The 13,461-nt window shown below is 39.2% G+C and overlaps 1 protein-coding gene across 2 annotated transcripts in view; it reads right to left on the bottom strand.

Annotated features, from left to right (window-relative positions):
* Window positions 1–13,461, bottom strand: part of DPP10 (dipeptidyl peptidase like 10) — a 784,532-nt gene that overhangs the window by 57,037 nt on the left and 714,034 nt on the right. For both annotated transcript variants that reach the window (XM_072984457.2, XM_020779615.3), the window contains exons 10-11: window positions 9,147–9,244; window positions 655–778 (exon numbers count right to left, since the gene is read on the bottom strand). In XM_072984457.2, coding sequence (XP_072840558.2) covers window positions 655–778; window positions 9,147–9,244 — 222 coding nt within the window. The remainder of the gene's footprint in view (window positions 1–654; window positions 779–9,146; window positions 9,245–13,461) is intronic.

Here is a 13,461-nt window from a genome sequence, read left to right as displayed (position 1 = left end):
CTGCATGTTCTGTCTATACAGAACTGAGTCTCTTTAGAGTTAAATGGAATATATTCCCAAGTATCACGGACAGGGCTGGAGGCTAAAGGAACTGTTATTTTTATAATATTGGGCTTGCACATCTCCTCCTCCAATTTCTGATTTTCATCCTTTGAACATTTTGCTTTGAAATAAATTCATATTCAAATCAAACCCTCTTTAATGAAGTACAATTATGGTTGTTAATGTTATCAGAACTCAAATTTATTGGTGGACAAAGGAATAGTGAATGCTGTCATTGGCCCTTTTTTAGTGCTGCCAAAGATGCTGTAAAGGATTTATTTAAAGTGTTTCCTCACTGTATTCAATTTTGGCAGGTAGTGAGATCCACCTGGAACTCACACTTGTTATACACATCCAGCTATTCTCCCTGAATGATCAACAAGATCTTCTAAGACCTAATAAAAGCATAACCAAAGGACATGTGCATGTCCATGTCTGTCTAGGTTGAACCCATTCAAAAGTACATGTAGTCTCCACGTTGTTTGCATTACAAAATGAAAGCAAAACTCATGGAACAGAATTGGCTCCAAAATTAAGCTTCAAGGTTTGTATTATTCATATAACAATATGTGTGACATACCCTAGGAAGAAAATTAGGAAGAAATTGCCTACCATGCTGCAAGCACCAGTTGTTGTCTCGCATACTGTAAGGATAGATATGTTCTGAGGTCTGTTTAACCACCGCACTACTGTCTTCGTATTGCTGACCCACTTCACCATCATTATGTAATATTCTCTGTGGTAAAAATACATTTTAAAACACAGCAGTTCTATTATTCATATATTGTGAAACTGCACCCCAGGCACTGCAGTAAAAGATGTTCCTCTATTGTTCCATTCAGCATTTTATTGGTGATAGGAAGAATTACAAAACACATTTCACATTTGCATTTCACTTCTATTGTTTTAATGTGTTTTAGCTTTTTTTGCTTTTGGTTTTAATGCCCAAAATTATATTGGTTTTTACTCTGGAGTAACACAATCAGCATGGCTCTTCTTGGTGAGCTGACCCAAGTTAAAAAGTTAGCATAGGTGTCTGCTGTTGCATTAAAAATTGCTTTACTCAGTGCACAATATCAAATGCCAACATTAACTTCTTAACATGCAGCAATTTATAAATGAGAGTTATGCCAACTGCATTATGCCGGCAAGTATCACTAACAGGATTTTCTCCATTGTACTTGTATCTATGTATTTTATTGGCACAACCAACATGACAAAATTATTCCATAGCAATTTAACCATATTTAATACTAAGAAGACTGAAGTTTATGATGTTATTAACTTATGCTGTCTTGTGTTTTACTAAGCGAAGAACAACAAACTTTGGAACAACTGCCCAAACAAAAGTGTTTTCACTGCTGTAGAGCTGCTGGAAGAATATTAAATGTTAAGGATGTTCTGCAAATACTTTATGCTGCATGAAAAGTCGATAAAGCTGCATAGCTAGTTGCTTCTACAGCCAAATAAAATTAAAGAACAAAACAAAACATGCAGATTGTCTGTCTGTAAACATTTTTAGTGAAATTCTACTGATACATTTCATCAATGCTGCAGACAAACCTCTCCTTTCTTCAAGCCCTATTAGTTGTTGTGCTGAGACTGTCAGTCAGCCCATCTACTGTAACCTGTCAAGGCTAGGAAACTTGCCATATATAATTCAGGATACTTCTCATGGTTGTTTCACTTATTGCACTGCACGTTAGTAGTTTGTAGAATTTATTATATTTCTAGGAATTTCAGCTAAATCTCTTATGCTACCACAACATAACCTTAAACAGGACTACTCAAAAGTCAGTAGTTCAAAGACTGCAATGTATTGTAGCGTGAGAATTAGAGATGGGCACATGCCCCTTTGTCATAAATTGTCTGTGTGGCAGCATGGATGCTGTATGTTTCCTTCCCCCATCCACTTGCTGACACTTCCACTCACCAGCCAGTGTGCATTGCTGATTCCCTCCCTGTTGTGCAATCTTCCAGTCTGGGCAGGAGCAGGCCTTTGAGTGGCCGCCTCCTCAAGCAGCTGGCCACTCAAAGGCCGTGCTGCAAGAATCTCTGCCCCGCCTCTTCATCTGAGTCTCCAGCTGCTGGAGGAGGCAGAGAAGGGAAGTCCAGTGCTCCTGCCTGGGCTAAAAGATACTGTGAATGGGAGGGAAGGAGCAATGCAAGCTGGCTGATGAGTGGAGGTACCAGTGGGGTGGGTGGGGGAAGGGAATGCATGGTAGCTGAGCTGCTGTGCAATCGACCTGTGACAAAGGGGCATGAGATGCTTCATGCCTATCTCTATGAGGATGATAACACTGAAATAGGGGGCATTTTGACTGCAATTCTTTACATACTGATTACATACTTATTTTTAAGTGCTATTGTTTTAAGATGTTGTAAACTGCCCAGAGTGGGCGTGCAGCCAGATGGACAGGATAGATAGATAGATAGATAGATAGATAGATAGATAGATAGATAGACAGACAGACAGACAGACAGACAGACAGACAGACAGACAGACAGACAGACAGACAGACAGACAGACAGACAGATACTGACAGATACTGACAAGACTGTAAGGTTCCACTGAATTCAATGGGTCTTAGTTTTGAGCACTTAGGAGAGTTGAAGAAGGTGAAGGTGCTTCCCCTTTCTTAAAGACTGGTATGAAGATTTGGGTTCATGTGAGTTCTACACTGGTGGAGAAAGAGGGATAACTTGTGAGGCTGAACTCCAGACATTCCTTAAGTGAATGTTTGGGAGAGGGAGCAAACGGCTGAGAACCTTCTGTGTTTGTGGCTTGTGTGGATGTAGAGTAACATTTGGAGAGTCTGTATGCAACAAGAATGCCATGGTTGCACACTGTTACTCTAAGTGGCAATATCATTTCCTCACATATTGTATATGATCACATTGCTGATATTGTGTGTATGTGTTAGAGCGCTCATTGTGTATTGAGGTGACTGAGGGGTTAGGATGTGTCTGAGTATAAGATATTACTTCTTCCTGGGTGGCCCGATAATACTCAGCTCTATCTTTCCAGCACATCAGAGTCAGCTGTGACTATTCACAACTTGGACCAGTGTCTGAATATAGTGGTGGTCATCCAAAAAGACGTCCTGTGAATAGCCTCCTTCTGGTCCCCAGAGTTGGACCGTATGCCTGTCCTATAATTTACCTACTGCACTGCCTTTAAAGAAACAAGAGCACTGGGGGTGCTTTTGAATATTTGTAGGAGGAGCTCAACTGGCCACAGTGACAAAGAACACCTCCTAACAACTTCAGCTAGTACAACAGCTATCATTATTTCTGCACAGTGACAGCATGGCCATAGTTATCCACACTTTGGTATCCTCGGAAAGGACATGTTGTAATGCACTTTATGTGGGGCTATATTTGTATTTGTTTTGGAGGTTGTGAGTATGAAGGACAGCTTTCTTTATTGTGGACTGTGGAATAGTTTCCCCACAGAGATAAGGCAGGCTCATTGTCTCAAATGTTTGTGTCAACAGCTGAAGAGCTATCTGTTTACTCTGGCAGGTTCCTGATTATTTGCATTATTGTTACTCTGATTTTTAATGCATTTACTGTGGTTTTTTTGTTTTGCATTGTTTCAATGGCTGGGATTCTAGCCAGCAGATATGGGTTGGCATACATTTCAGTGACAAATTGCTGAAGGTTAAGAAGTCAGCCGGACATTTGCTACCATCTACTAAGTCACATGAAATAGCAAAAAATTATATTGACTTCTTAACTTGTGGAATTTACCGTTGAAGTTTATGCTGATAAAGTTAAGCTGGCAGTCATAACTATGAGAATTTATTTTATTCATGTAACTATTACTTTTATTGTATTTTTTATTTGTAACATGGTTTGGTTGTTTTGAATAAACAGGAGTGCTTATAATAATAATCATAGTAGTAACAGTAACAGTAACAGTAGTAGTAGGAACAACAACAACAACAACAACAATAACAACAACAACAACAACAACAAAATAATAATAATAATAATAATAATAATAATAATAATAATAATAATAATAATAATAATAATAATAATAATAATAATAATAATAATAATAATAATAATCTTACTAAAGTCAGCAGAGACATTAAATCAAACAAGGGAAGGGTGCTAAATTATTAATTTGTAAGCTTAGATAATTTCATAGTATAAATTATTCTTCAGAATTGTTTACAGTTACACACTTAGGCATCACCTATATAATTTTACTGAATTGTATCCAACAAAGAACTAGAGAAAAAAGTAGTCTGTGGAACAGATGGGACTAGTGTAACAATTAGCATAAATAAATATCTAGTGCAGTGGTTCCCAGACTTGGGTCCCCAAGTGATCTTGGACTACAAATCCCAGAACTCCTGGCCAGCACAGCTAGAGGTAAAGGCTTCTAGGAGCTTTAGTCCAAGGACATCTGGGGACCCAAGACTGGGAATCACTCAGCGAGTGTAAGAGCCTCTGCTGAGCAAAGCTAATTTTTTTAAAACAACAACAACAGTAACCTCTTAGAGGAGTGGAATGACACCACTGGATGTAACCTTTAACAGTCAGTGTTTTACTTAAGATTTAATGATTAGATTGATTTTTTTTGTCAACTTACAAGATAACTGGGGCTGGAAGGATCAAAACCTTTTGGGGAATTAATGACTGAAATGGCATTTGATCCATGATCTTTCATGTTCATGTTCCACACTGGGAAGGAACTGGTTTACAGACTGTAAGCTGTTGTGTGCCTGAGTTCCCAGCTAAATTACAGACATGCCCATGGCTGTTCATCATGCCTAGCCTTGAAGACAATATCAATGAAGTTATTTCTAGCTTCCATTTATTTTTATTTTGATTATTAGAAAGCACCCTACAACACCTTTGAAAGACTAAGTCAACACAGCCTGTTAGTTTTCTTCCAGATATATTTATCAATCAAAATGATGCTCCCATATTTCCATGGCCTCTTCCTTTGTCAGGCAGTGCTGAAACTGGGTCAGCCAAGCCCCAGAAGCACAAGGCAAGATAGACATCAGGAACATCAGCATACACTGTTGCAGATTATGGATTCCACTCACCCCCTATCCCTGTACAGATTTAATCAAGAATTCCACCCTTCTTATTTCCTCTTTCGAAGGGCCAAAAAGCAAGACAAGGACATGGATCAGTTTTTTTAAATCAATATATTTTTGGTTTATATTGCTGTCAAGCTCCAATTTTTTGTAACTGGGACATGAAGCTTTCATAGATAAAATTAAAATTAGAATTGATTTTTCCAGGAATGTGCAGGTTTTCAGGCTTCTGTGATGTGACAGAAGAATAGATTTCTAAACCATGTGCAAGTCAAAGAGAATACATTAAACACATGAAATTTTAACTAAGTCTGCACAAACCACAGACTAAAAAATGAGAATGTTACGCACTTAGATATGCAGCATTCTTCTCTTCAAATAATAACCCACTAGGACAGTGTCCATCATATATGCACACATGGTTGAAAAGATTATAGAAAACCATTTTTGAATTAAAAGATAAAAATAATTGGCATTTGCAATCAGAGGAGGTGGTTCAGGACAGACTCTACAGAGTTCCCAGGAGACGTGTAGTGAAGCGGATGTCCTAACATGCTGTGCCAAACTGGATTATCCCCAACGGTAGCACTGACAGGAGCACAGGCTTGTGAGGATTGCCTCCCCTAGCAACACTATTTTAATTCTTATTATATACAGAGAGCTTTGCATTGTGGAGCAATGAAAATGGAGGTATTGGATAGACAGGTAGCAAATTTCTAGTGCTGACAACTCTGGGGGGGGGCAAGGAAGGGGGTCGTTTGGTGTCATTGGTGGCTAGGAATGGGACAAATGGAAACATTCTCAATCTGAAGTTTGTTTTGGCTTGTCTCAATATATCACCTCATCAGTCATTTCCCTCCTTTGTTCACTAATAAGTTCTCTTTGTTTTGTACTGGATAAACCCTGACCCCAAGGGGGGAAAAACACCTTCCTAAACCTATGCCAAAATATGACAGATTCTGTGATGTTCATCGGCATGCACACAGAGTCTAAATCGTTTTAACCTCTACAGACCAGGATTTAAGATATGACTTAGGGACTCAAGAGAAGGGTGGGATCCAGGAGAGGTGGGAGTGGGGGCCAGGAGAGGTGTAATCAACCAACCTTCACATATTCTCTTTTTTCTTCAAATCTTGTTATTTTATATTCAGTTCTATGTGGAGGGACCAAATAGACTGCCTATGTCAGACTAAAAATTACTGTTCTTTGGAATTAGGTTCAACAAGCTATCTAACCTGCAGTTTTTTGTCTGTACTAAGTGTCTTTCACACATTTAGCAACTACACCAAATTCATTTAATTTTACAAAGGCACAGAGAGTTGTCAGAAGGGACAGATATAGGTTCTCAGCCAGCATGTTTACAAGGCCTGATATTTGTTTAGAAATGCCTTGTGCTGTTGTTGGGCCTAGGACAGGCCAATACATTGGTGCTCAACTTACAACCACAATGCATTCCAGAAGATGGATGTAACTCGAAATGGTTGTAAGTCAGAGCACCATTTCCCATAGGAATGTGTTCTGGCCGAAGAAAAAAATAACAAAAACATCACTGCAAGACTCATTGGAAATGTGATTACTCCCTTGCGGCTGAAGGGAGGGGGGGAGAAAAGCAGTCAAGCATGCAAGACCCATTGGAAATGCACAGAAAACAAATGGAGCAGATCAGAAATGCACAGAGAACAAAGGGGGCAGGTCAGAAATGCAAACAAAGGAAAAAGCAAGGAAAGCATGCAGGACCCATTGCAAATGGGGGAAAAAACCCAAAAAGCAACCAACTCCCCAAAACCCATCAGAAATGGGGGGGGGAAGCTAACAAACAAAAAAAACCCAAGACCCATCGGAAATGGGGGAAAACCCTCCAAAAGCACCCAAGCCCCCCAAGACACATCGGAAATGGGGAAAAAACCCAACAAACAAGCCCCCAATACTCATCTCAGCACAGAAACATAATCCCCCAGCTCAAAACCACGCTGCAAAAGGAACCCAGAACAGTTGTTAAAAAAGCAGAAAACAGCACCTTACCTTACCAAGCAGCCCAAAGCCTCCCTGCAAACACACACACACGCTCACTCCAAAGCAGAAGGAGGCAGTCCCAGGTCTCCTCCTCCGACACACTCTAACTGCTGGGGCGAAAGAGCTACAAAGAAGCAGCCTTGTCGCAACCTACTGTTAGAATTTTGAATTTCCTGTCTTTTTCTGTTCGTAAGTGGAAGCTCCTGTCGCAAGCCGGAGCTGGTCATAAGTCAAATTGCTTGTAAGTAGAGACGTTTGTAAGTCGAAGCACAACTGTATCAAGAACTTTATATGTGCCTTCTTGAAGTGTTACAACCTTGTAAGCTTGTATTGTGCGTTCAAAAAGATTATTATCCTAACCAGAAGACAAAGTTGTAGGATCTAAAGTTAGCCTGTACTCCAGACCCAAGATCGAAACTGAGCCTTAAAGAATCAGTTTTAGGCATGCTGTTTATCAGCTTTCATCTTGAGAATCTAGAATCAGTTGGCTTTTGTTATCTCTGTAGACAAAGGGTTTGCCAGTCACTTAGGCAAGAATTCATTGCCCATTAACCAAAGCATCGAATTGCTGTGCATTCCTAGAGCAAAAGCAACAAGGAAGTTGGCAATCATCCCATCAACAAAGCTGGAGATTCAGCTGAGGGATGCACTAACAAATACAGTGGTGCCCCGCATAGTGTCGATAATCCGTTCCGGATAAATCGTCGCTATCCAGAAACGTAGCTATATGGAAATAAAAACCCCATAGGATCTCCGTTTAATGCGTTCCTATGGGAGATAAACTCACCGCTAAGCGGGACTCCTCCATAGGGCCGCCATTTTCGCTGCCTTGGTAAGTGAGGAATCGGCACGAAAATGCTGCGGGCGGCCATTTTGTTGATCCATTGGCCATTTTGGAACCGCCGATAAGCTGTTTCTAAAACATCACAATGCGAAGATCGGTAAGCGAAATGCTTACCAATCATCACAATGCGATGTTTTGCATATTTAAACCGCAATACGATCGCTTTTGTGATTGCAAAATCCGCATCGCTATGCGGATTCGTCATTAAACGGGGCGCTCGTTATGCGAGGCACCACTGTATAGTCAGTGCCAGGATGAGCTCTCCCTCTGAGGTAGGAGGAGAACTGCTACTGCCCCCACTCCCTGACGCCCCCGATGCCTGTGCCTTCCCCTGACATGGCATGGAACACTTGTGGGGAGAGGGAGGGGAACAAAGAGGAGGAAACTAGTGGCAACAATGCTGATTGTGGGTTGTTCTAAATCACTCCTCATCACCTGTTCACCTTCAAAGCTCAACCTCACTAACTTGCACAGTAACTTTGCCCTGAAGATCTAGCTCTTAGGCAAAGAGCACAACAGTGCTCTGAAAGCAACTAGATAGCCAGCAAGGATTCAAAACAACTTGACACCAACTTCCCCTCCCCTCTCTCATTAGGTGTTCCTGCACACTGCATAGCATTGGGGACAGCAGTGGAGTGGGTGGTAGCAAGTAGGTGGCAGAGGCTTTGATGCTGCTCTGAGCACTTTTGGCTCAGCCCAGCTCTGAATACAGTGAATTGGAGTCAAATTATTTCACTGAGGGATTAGAAGAAAATTGAGTCCTGGCTCCACATGCTGTAATCCCAGTCCTGAGGAAGAGTGCTAGATAATATGAAAGTTCTCCTTTCTGATGCTTTGGAAGTCCAACGAAGGCATTCTCCAACCCCGATTTTTAAAAAAAATGGTTTTTTGGTGACTGACCACAAATGTAAAGATAGGATTTACCTCTTGAGGAAGGAGATTTTCTACCACTGAAGAGGAACTGCATTTCAAGTAATGACTCCATCTTTCTCTTATCATTAAGTAATACTTCCAAAGACATGCATATTTATGACACTTTAGTGGGAAATTTCTTATTTTTTTTTTTTTTTACAAAGCAACATGGAACATTGTATGGCAGTAAAGAAAGATAGGAAATCACTTAGCTATTAGTTTTCATACAATATAACTACAGTAATTCACATTTAATTTTCCAGATTGTTTACCTTGATTTAAAGCTGTCTGGTGGCATGAGTTCCAGTGTATGTGTTGGTCCATACAAATTGACTACATATAGTTTTACTGTTGGATTCATTTCTCCTGCCTTTGGAAAGAACAGATAAAAAAATAATTATCTTTATATATCTTTATATATGTATAAAGCTAGACTGATGCATTTCATACCAAAAGTGAAAAACATTCAGATTTAATACATGCATTTGTAAGATGAGAAGTTACTTGCCACTGAACATTCTAGCTGAAGATTCTGGATACTGTAGTAAAAAAAAAAAGGAATATAACTTTCCCCCAAGTTTTAAGTTTGACATTTATCTCATGAAGACTTTTTTTAAAAAAATAATAAAAATTAAGAACAATGATTTCATAGGCATGCTGTTCTCTTTTTTTGTTGCTTGAGGAAGAATAGAAGACATTTTCAAAGACCCCCTTTTCAAGATATACTAAAAGACCTTTAAAAAAAACCTTATTCTTAGCAATCTTTTTATGGGAGGTATTGCCTTTTCGCAACCCTATCATTCTCAATGTGCTGCTTTGTTGATGGCACTTAAAAGGCTTTCCCCTCGCTCTTCAACATGTGTTTCTCTAGCCACTCAGAAATCATAGTACCAAACAATCAATCCATTTGGGCTATGTCAAAACATCACTATAGAGGCAAATTGTCACCGCAATGCAGTGCGTGAAATGCTCTCCAATGTAGCAACAGATATGATAATGCTATCATACATCACTGATGCTTTGTATTGTATTGTTCATGTATTGTTATAAGTGAGTAGCGGTGAGATATTTGGTGGAATGCATTTCTATATGCATTTCTTCTGAAATATGCATTCGGATATTCAGTTCTACCCACTGAAAGCTACAAGAGCATTTTTAAGCACTCAAAATAAGGTTAATCTAATTGAATGAAATGTTCTACCCCCTCTCTCATCATTCTGTTTATACAGATAGCAGTAGTCAGAAACAGAGCATCTGCTATGCATGGTGACTCTCAATGTGATCTGGAACAATGAAAAACCAGGAGTTCTTATGAGGGGTATGCAATTCAGGTTTTGCCCTCTGGACTCTCGCCCCCCCAGAATTCTCAGAGAATTCCCCAGGCAGTATTTTGTATGCTCCAGGCCACACCTACAGACACTTATTTGGTGCAAGGCCTACCTCACTGGCAGCACCGATTCTAGGGAGGAAGCTACCACAATACTTAGAATCACAGAATAATTGATTTGGAAGAGGCTATAAGGCCATTGAGACCAACCCTTTGCTCAAAAGGGGAATCCAAATCAAAGCAAATATTTGTCTTCAGGATCTATTGAGGCTGCCTCTTGAAGAACTACACAGGAAACATTGTAGCAGGAAATGGATAAAATGCAGCCTCCAAAGTGATGGAAATGCAAGTGTCTGCATGTGGGGGTCAGTGGACCAGAATTTCCAGAATGGGGGAAGCTGGAATCCCAGTCATCTGGATGTTACATTCATAATTCTGATCTTTCTTCAAATGATTGTTCTGCATGTCCAGCAAGTGATGAAAAGGAATCAAGCTAACCTGCAACTTTTCCTTACACATTCAGGCTTTTCTGAATGTTTCAATAGTGCTAATGAGAGGATTACAAGCTAGTAAAACCATGTCACTCCAGTTGCCTTAACAAAGAATCTCTTTTTTAATTCCCTGACATCCATTTCTTTCCAAAGACTTTATCAGTAGTATCCAGCAGTGGCAGTTCCATGGCAGAAGAGTAGATCAATTCCCCTCCCTGCCGCTGTCCCATATGTATGCTCAAAATAGTTACAGAGGGTTGAGAAACTCTTCAGAGCTGGGTTTCAGGTGTGGAGAGGTACAATGGAGCTTGAATCTGAGACCTCTGCAAACGGTGAACCTTCAGTAAAAAAGGAAGTGAAGCTCTGCAATAAACCCAGTCCCATGCCAATATCGGCAAATCAAAGCCTCCATAATTAATTATGGGAAATGGAAAAATAATAACTAGCCAGACAGTGAGTCAGAGCACCTGGCTTTGAAGTCTGGGTCTGGGGTTCAGAAAAGAAAACTCAGTGTGTCTGGCCTTGGGCAAGCTACTGTCCCAGAGCACTCACAGAAGAAAGCAGAGGTAGGCTGCTTCTAAATCTTCTACAGGTAGGAAATTTGGAAAGTGCCAACAAAAGGAGGAAGGTTTGAAGGCACACTGTTGTTCTGACGATGATGCTTTTCTTATTCCTCAGCATTCTTGGTGCATGGGGGTGGGCCAAAGGGTCAAGTCTAAAAATTAAGAGTCAAGTCCTAAGAATTTGTGGCTGAGATTGCATGTTTATAAAATCACTCATTTTTGAATTTCACAGGAAGTTCAGGAAGTTCAGAAACTAATTTATTAATTACATTCATACTCTACCATTCCAGTTAAAAATTTGTGTACAAGGTGGTTTTTAGCAGCTTTTGTAAATTCTTTTAAATTGGTAACAAATGATTTTGGAATAACTCCTGTTACTGAAATCAAAATGGGGAGAAAGACTAATTCATTTGTTTCTATATTCTTTCAATTTCCTGCCTTCATGTTTGACACTTCGGAATTTTTCACTTTCTGTATTTTTGAGATTGCTTATTGATGGAACTCCAACTTTTATGAGATATAATTTTGTTTACTGCTTATCTGGAAGTATAATATCTAGTTTATCAGAAGCAACTATTTGTGATAACTTGCTTGCCACAGCATTTGAGTTTCATCTTCTAAAATAAGAGGTGCCTGGGATGTGTAATATGGAGAAGACTTAAGTAATCCAAAAGACTTAGCCAATGGCTTAAAAATTATTTTTGCAACTTGGGTATGTGTGCATTGATACTAGCTATGACATAATGGATTGTTCCTTTAGATTCAAGACAGGCCTAACATACAAATACATTGCTTAACAGTTATTTTGTGACAGTATCTAGTGAAAATAATCTGGTCTTAGTTTGTGCATATGAATCTATCAGTTTCAGACTGAAGATGGTCTAATTGAAGCCATACATTTGATTTTTGCTAATTTACATTATCAACCAGGAGGTAATTGGGATGTTATCCATGCAATGGTTTCCCATGCACTTTGTAAATCAGTTCTTACTTGCTAATTGCAGTGCTTTCACTCCTTTATCATCTATTGCTGTTATGTGATGAAACAGATCCATTCTCTCATAGATGTAGCCTCAAAGTTTTACTATTTGACCCATACAAAGATTCTTGAGATGGAGAAGCCTGCATCTGCCCATACTCCATGGCAAATAGAGGCACTCTGCACAAGCCTTTGGATGATGGCATCAGTATTTTGGCACAAAGACTTAGGTTTTCCTATTTAATTAATCAAGGTCACTGTACTTTCAGACAACAATTCCAAAAGATTATGTGAATATTAGAGTTGTTCAGGTATTACTAGCATTAACTTTTGCACTGACTTCTGTTTTAAGTACCACCATCTTATGAAAATACTAGTCCATGAACAACAACTTAAGTTCTTTGTGGTTTTATTGGGATTTTTGTGGATGTCTATATATTTATACTGTTTTTGCTCCTTTAAGCCTTGAGTAAACTATCCATTAAAGAGCTCATGGTTACTCACTTTTGAGGATTTACCTCTTTTCATGTGGATACAAGCATATTTATCAATAAAAAATCATTTTGATATCTTTACTATAAGAGTCAACAATGTTTAAATGACTATTCAGTTTATCAGGAGAGCTTGTAAATATATTAACAGTGTCCTTTTACATTACATATGGAACACTGAAGCCTTTTCTCAGATAAATAAAATAGTAGCTACCAGCGTCCCTGTATTTCAGGGAATCTTCAGGTGGGGTCTGTACAGAAATTTCTGGACATGTAATTGAATTATTAGGTAGACAATAAGGATAGCAACCAGAATCCTATCTAGAAATACCACTTAAATTAAACTGAATAAGCCTATTTTGTTATTTTCTGTCTGGCTATCATGCACCAGGACATTCAGCTATGAGTGCAACTGAGTGTGTGACATGGGTATGTTCAAACAGTTTGAGCAATTTTACACAACAGGTGTGCAATTTTAAGTTTATCCTGAATGACCCTAGTAGGATTCTGGTCTGCCAAAAACAAAACGAAACAAAAAATCATGGACTATAAGTTTTGGAAGAAAATAATTTTGTTATGGCAAGTGATTTATTGACATTGAAGTGATAGGCATCCCAGGCTTTCACTGACCTGTAAAGAGGTCAATCATTAATAAATAATTTTGGTACAAGAGTAAAATACACGCCTAACCTTCTTCTGTTAAAATAAATGAGGCATAACAATGCCTACCTCAGTG

This window comes from Pogona vitticeps, chromosome 1 (assembly GCF_051106095.1).
Source record: "Pogona vitticeps strain Pit_001003342236 chromosome 1, PviZW2.1, whole genome shotgun sequence".
Taxonomy (NCBI): Eukaryota; Metazoa; Chordata; class Lepidosauria; order Squamata; family Agamidae; genus Pogona; species Pogona vitticeps.
The sequence above is the reverse complement of the archived record's forward strand: the minus strand, read 5'-3'. Positions and strand labels throughout refer to the sequence as shown.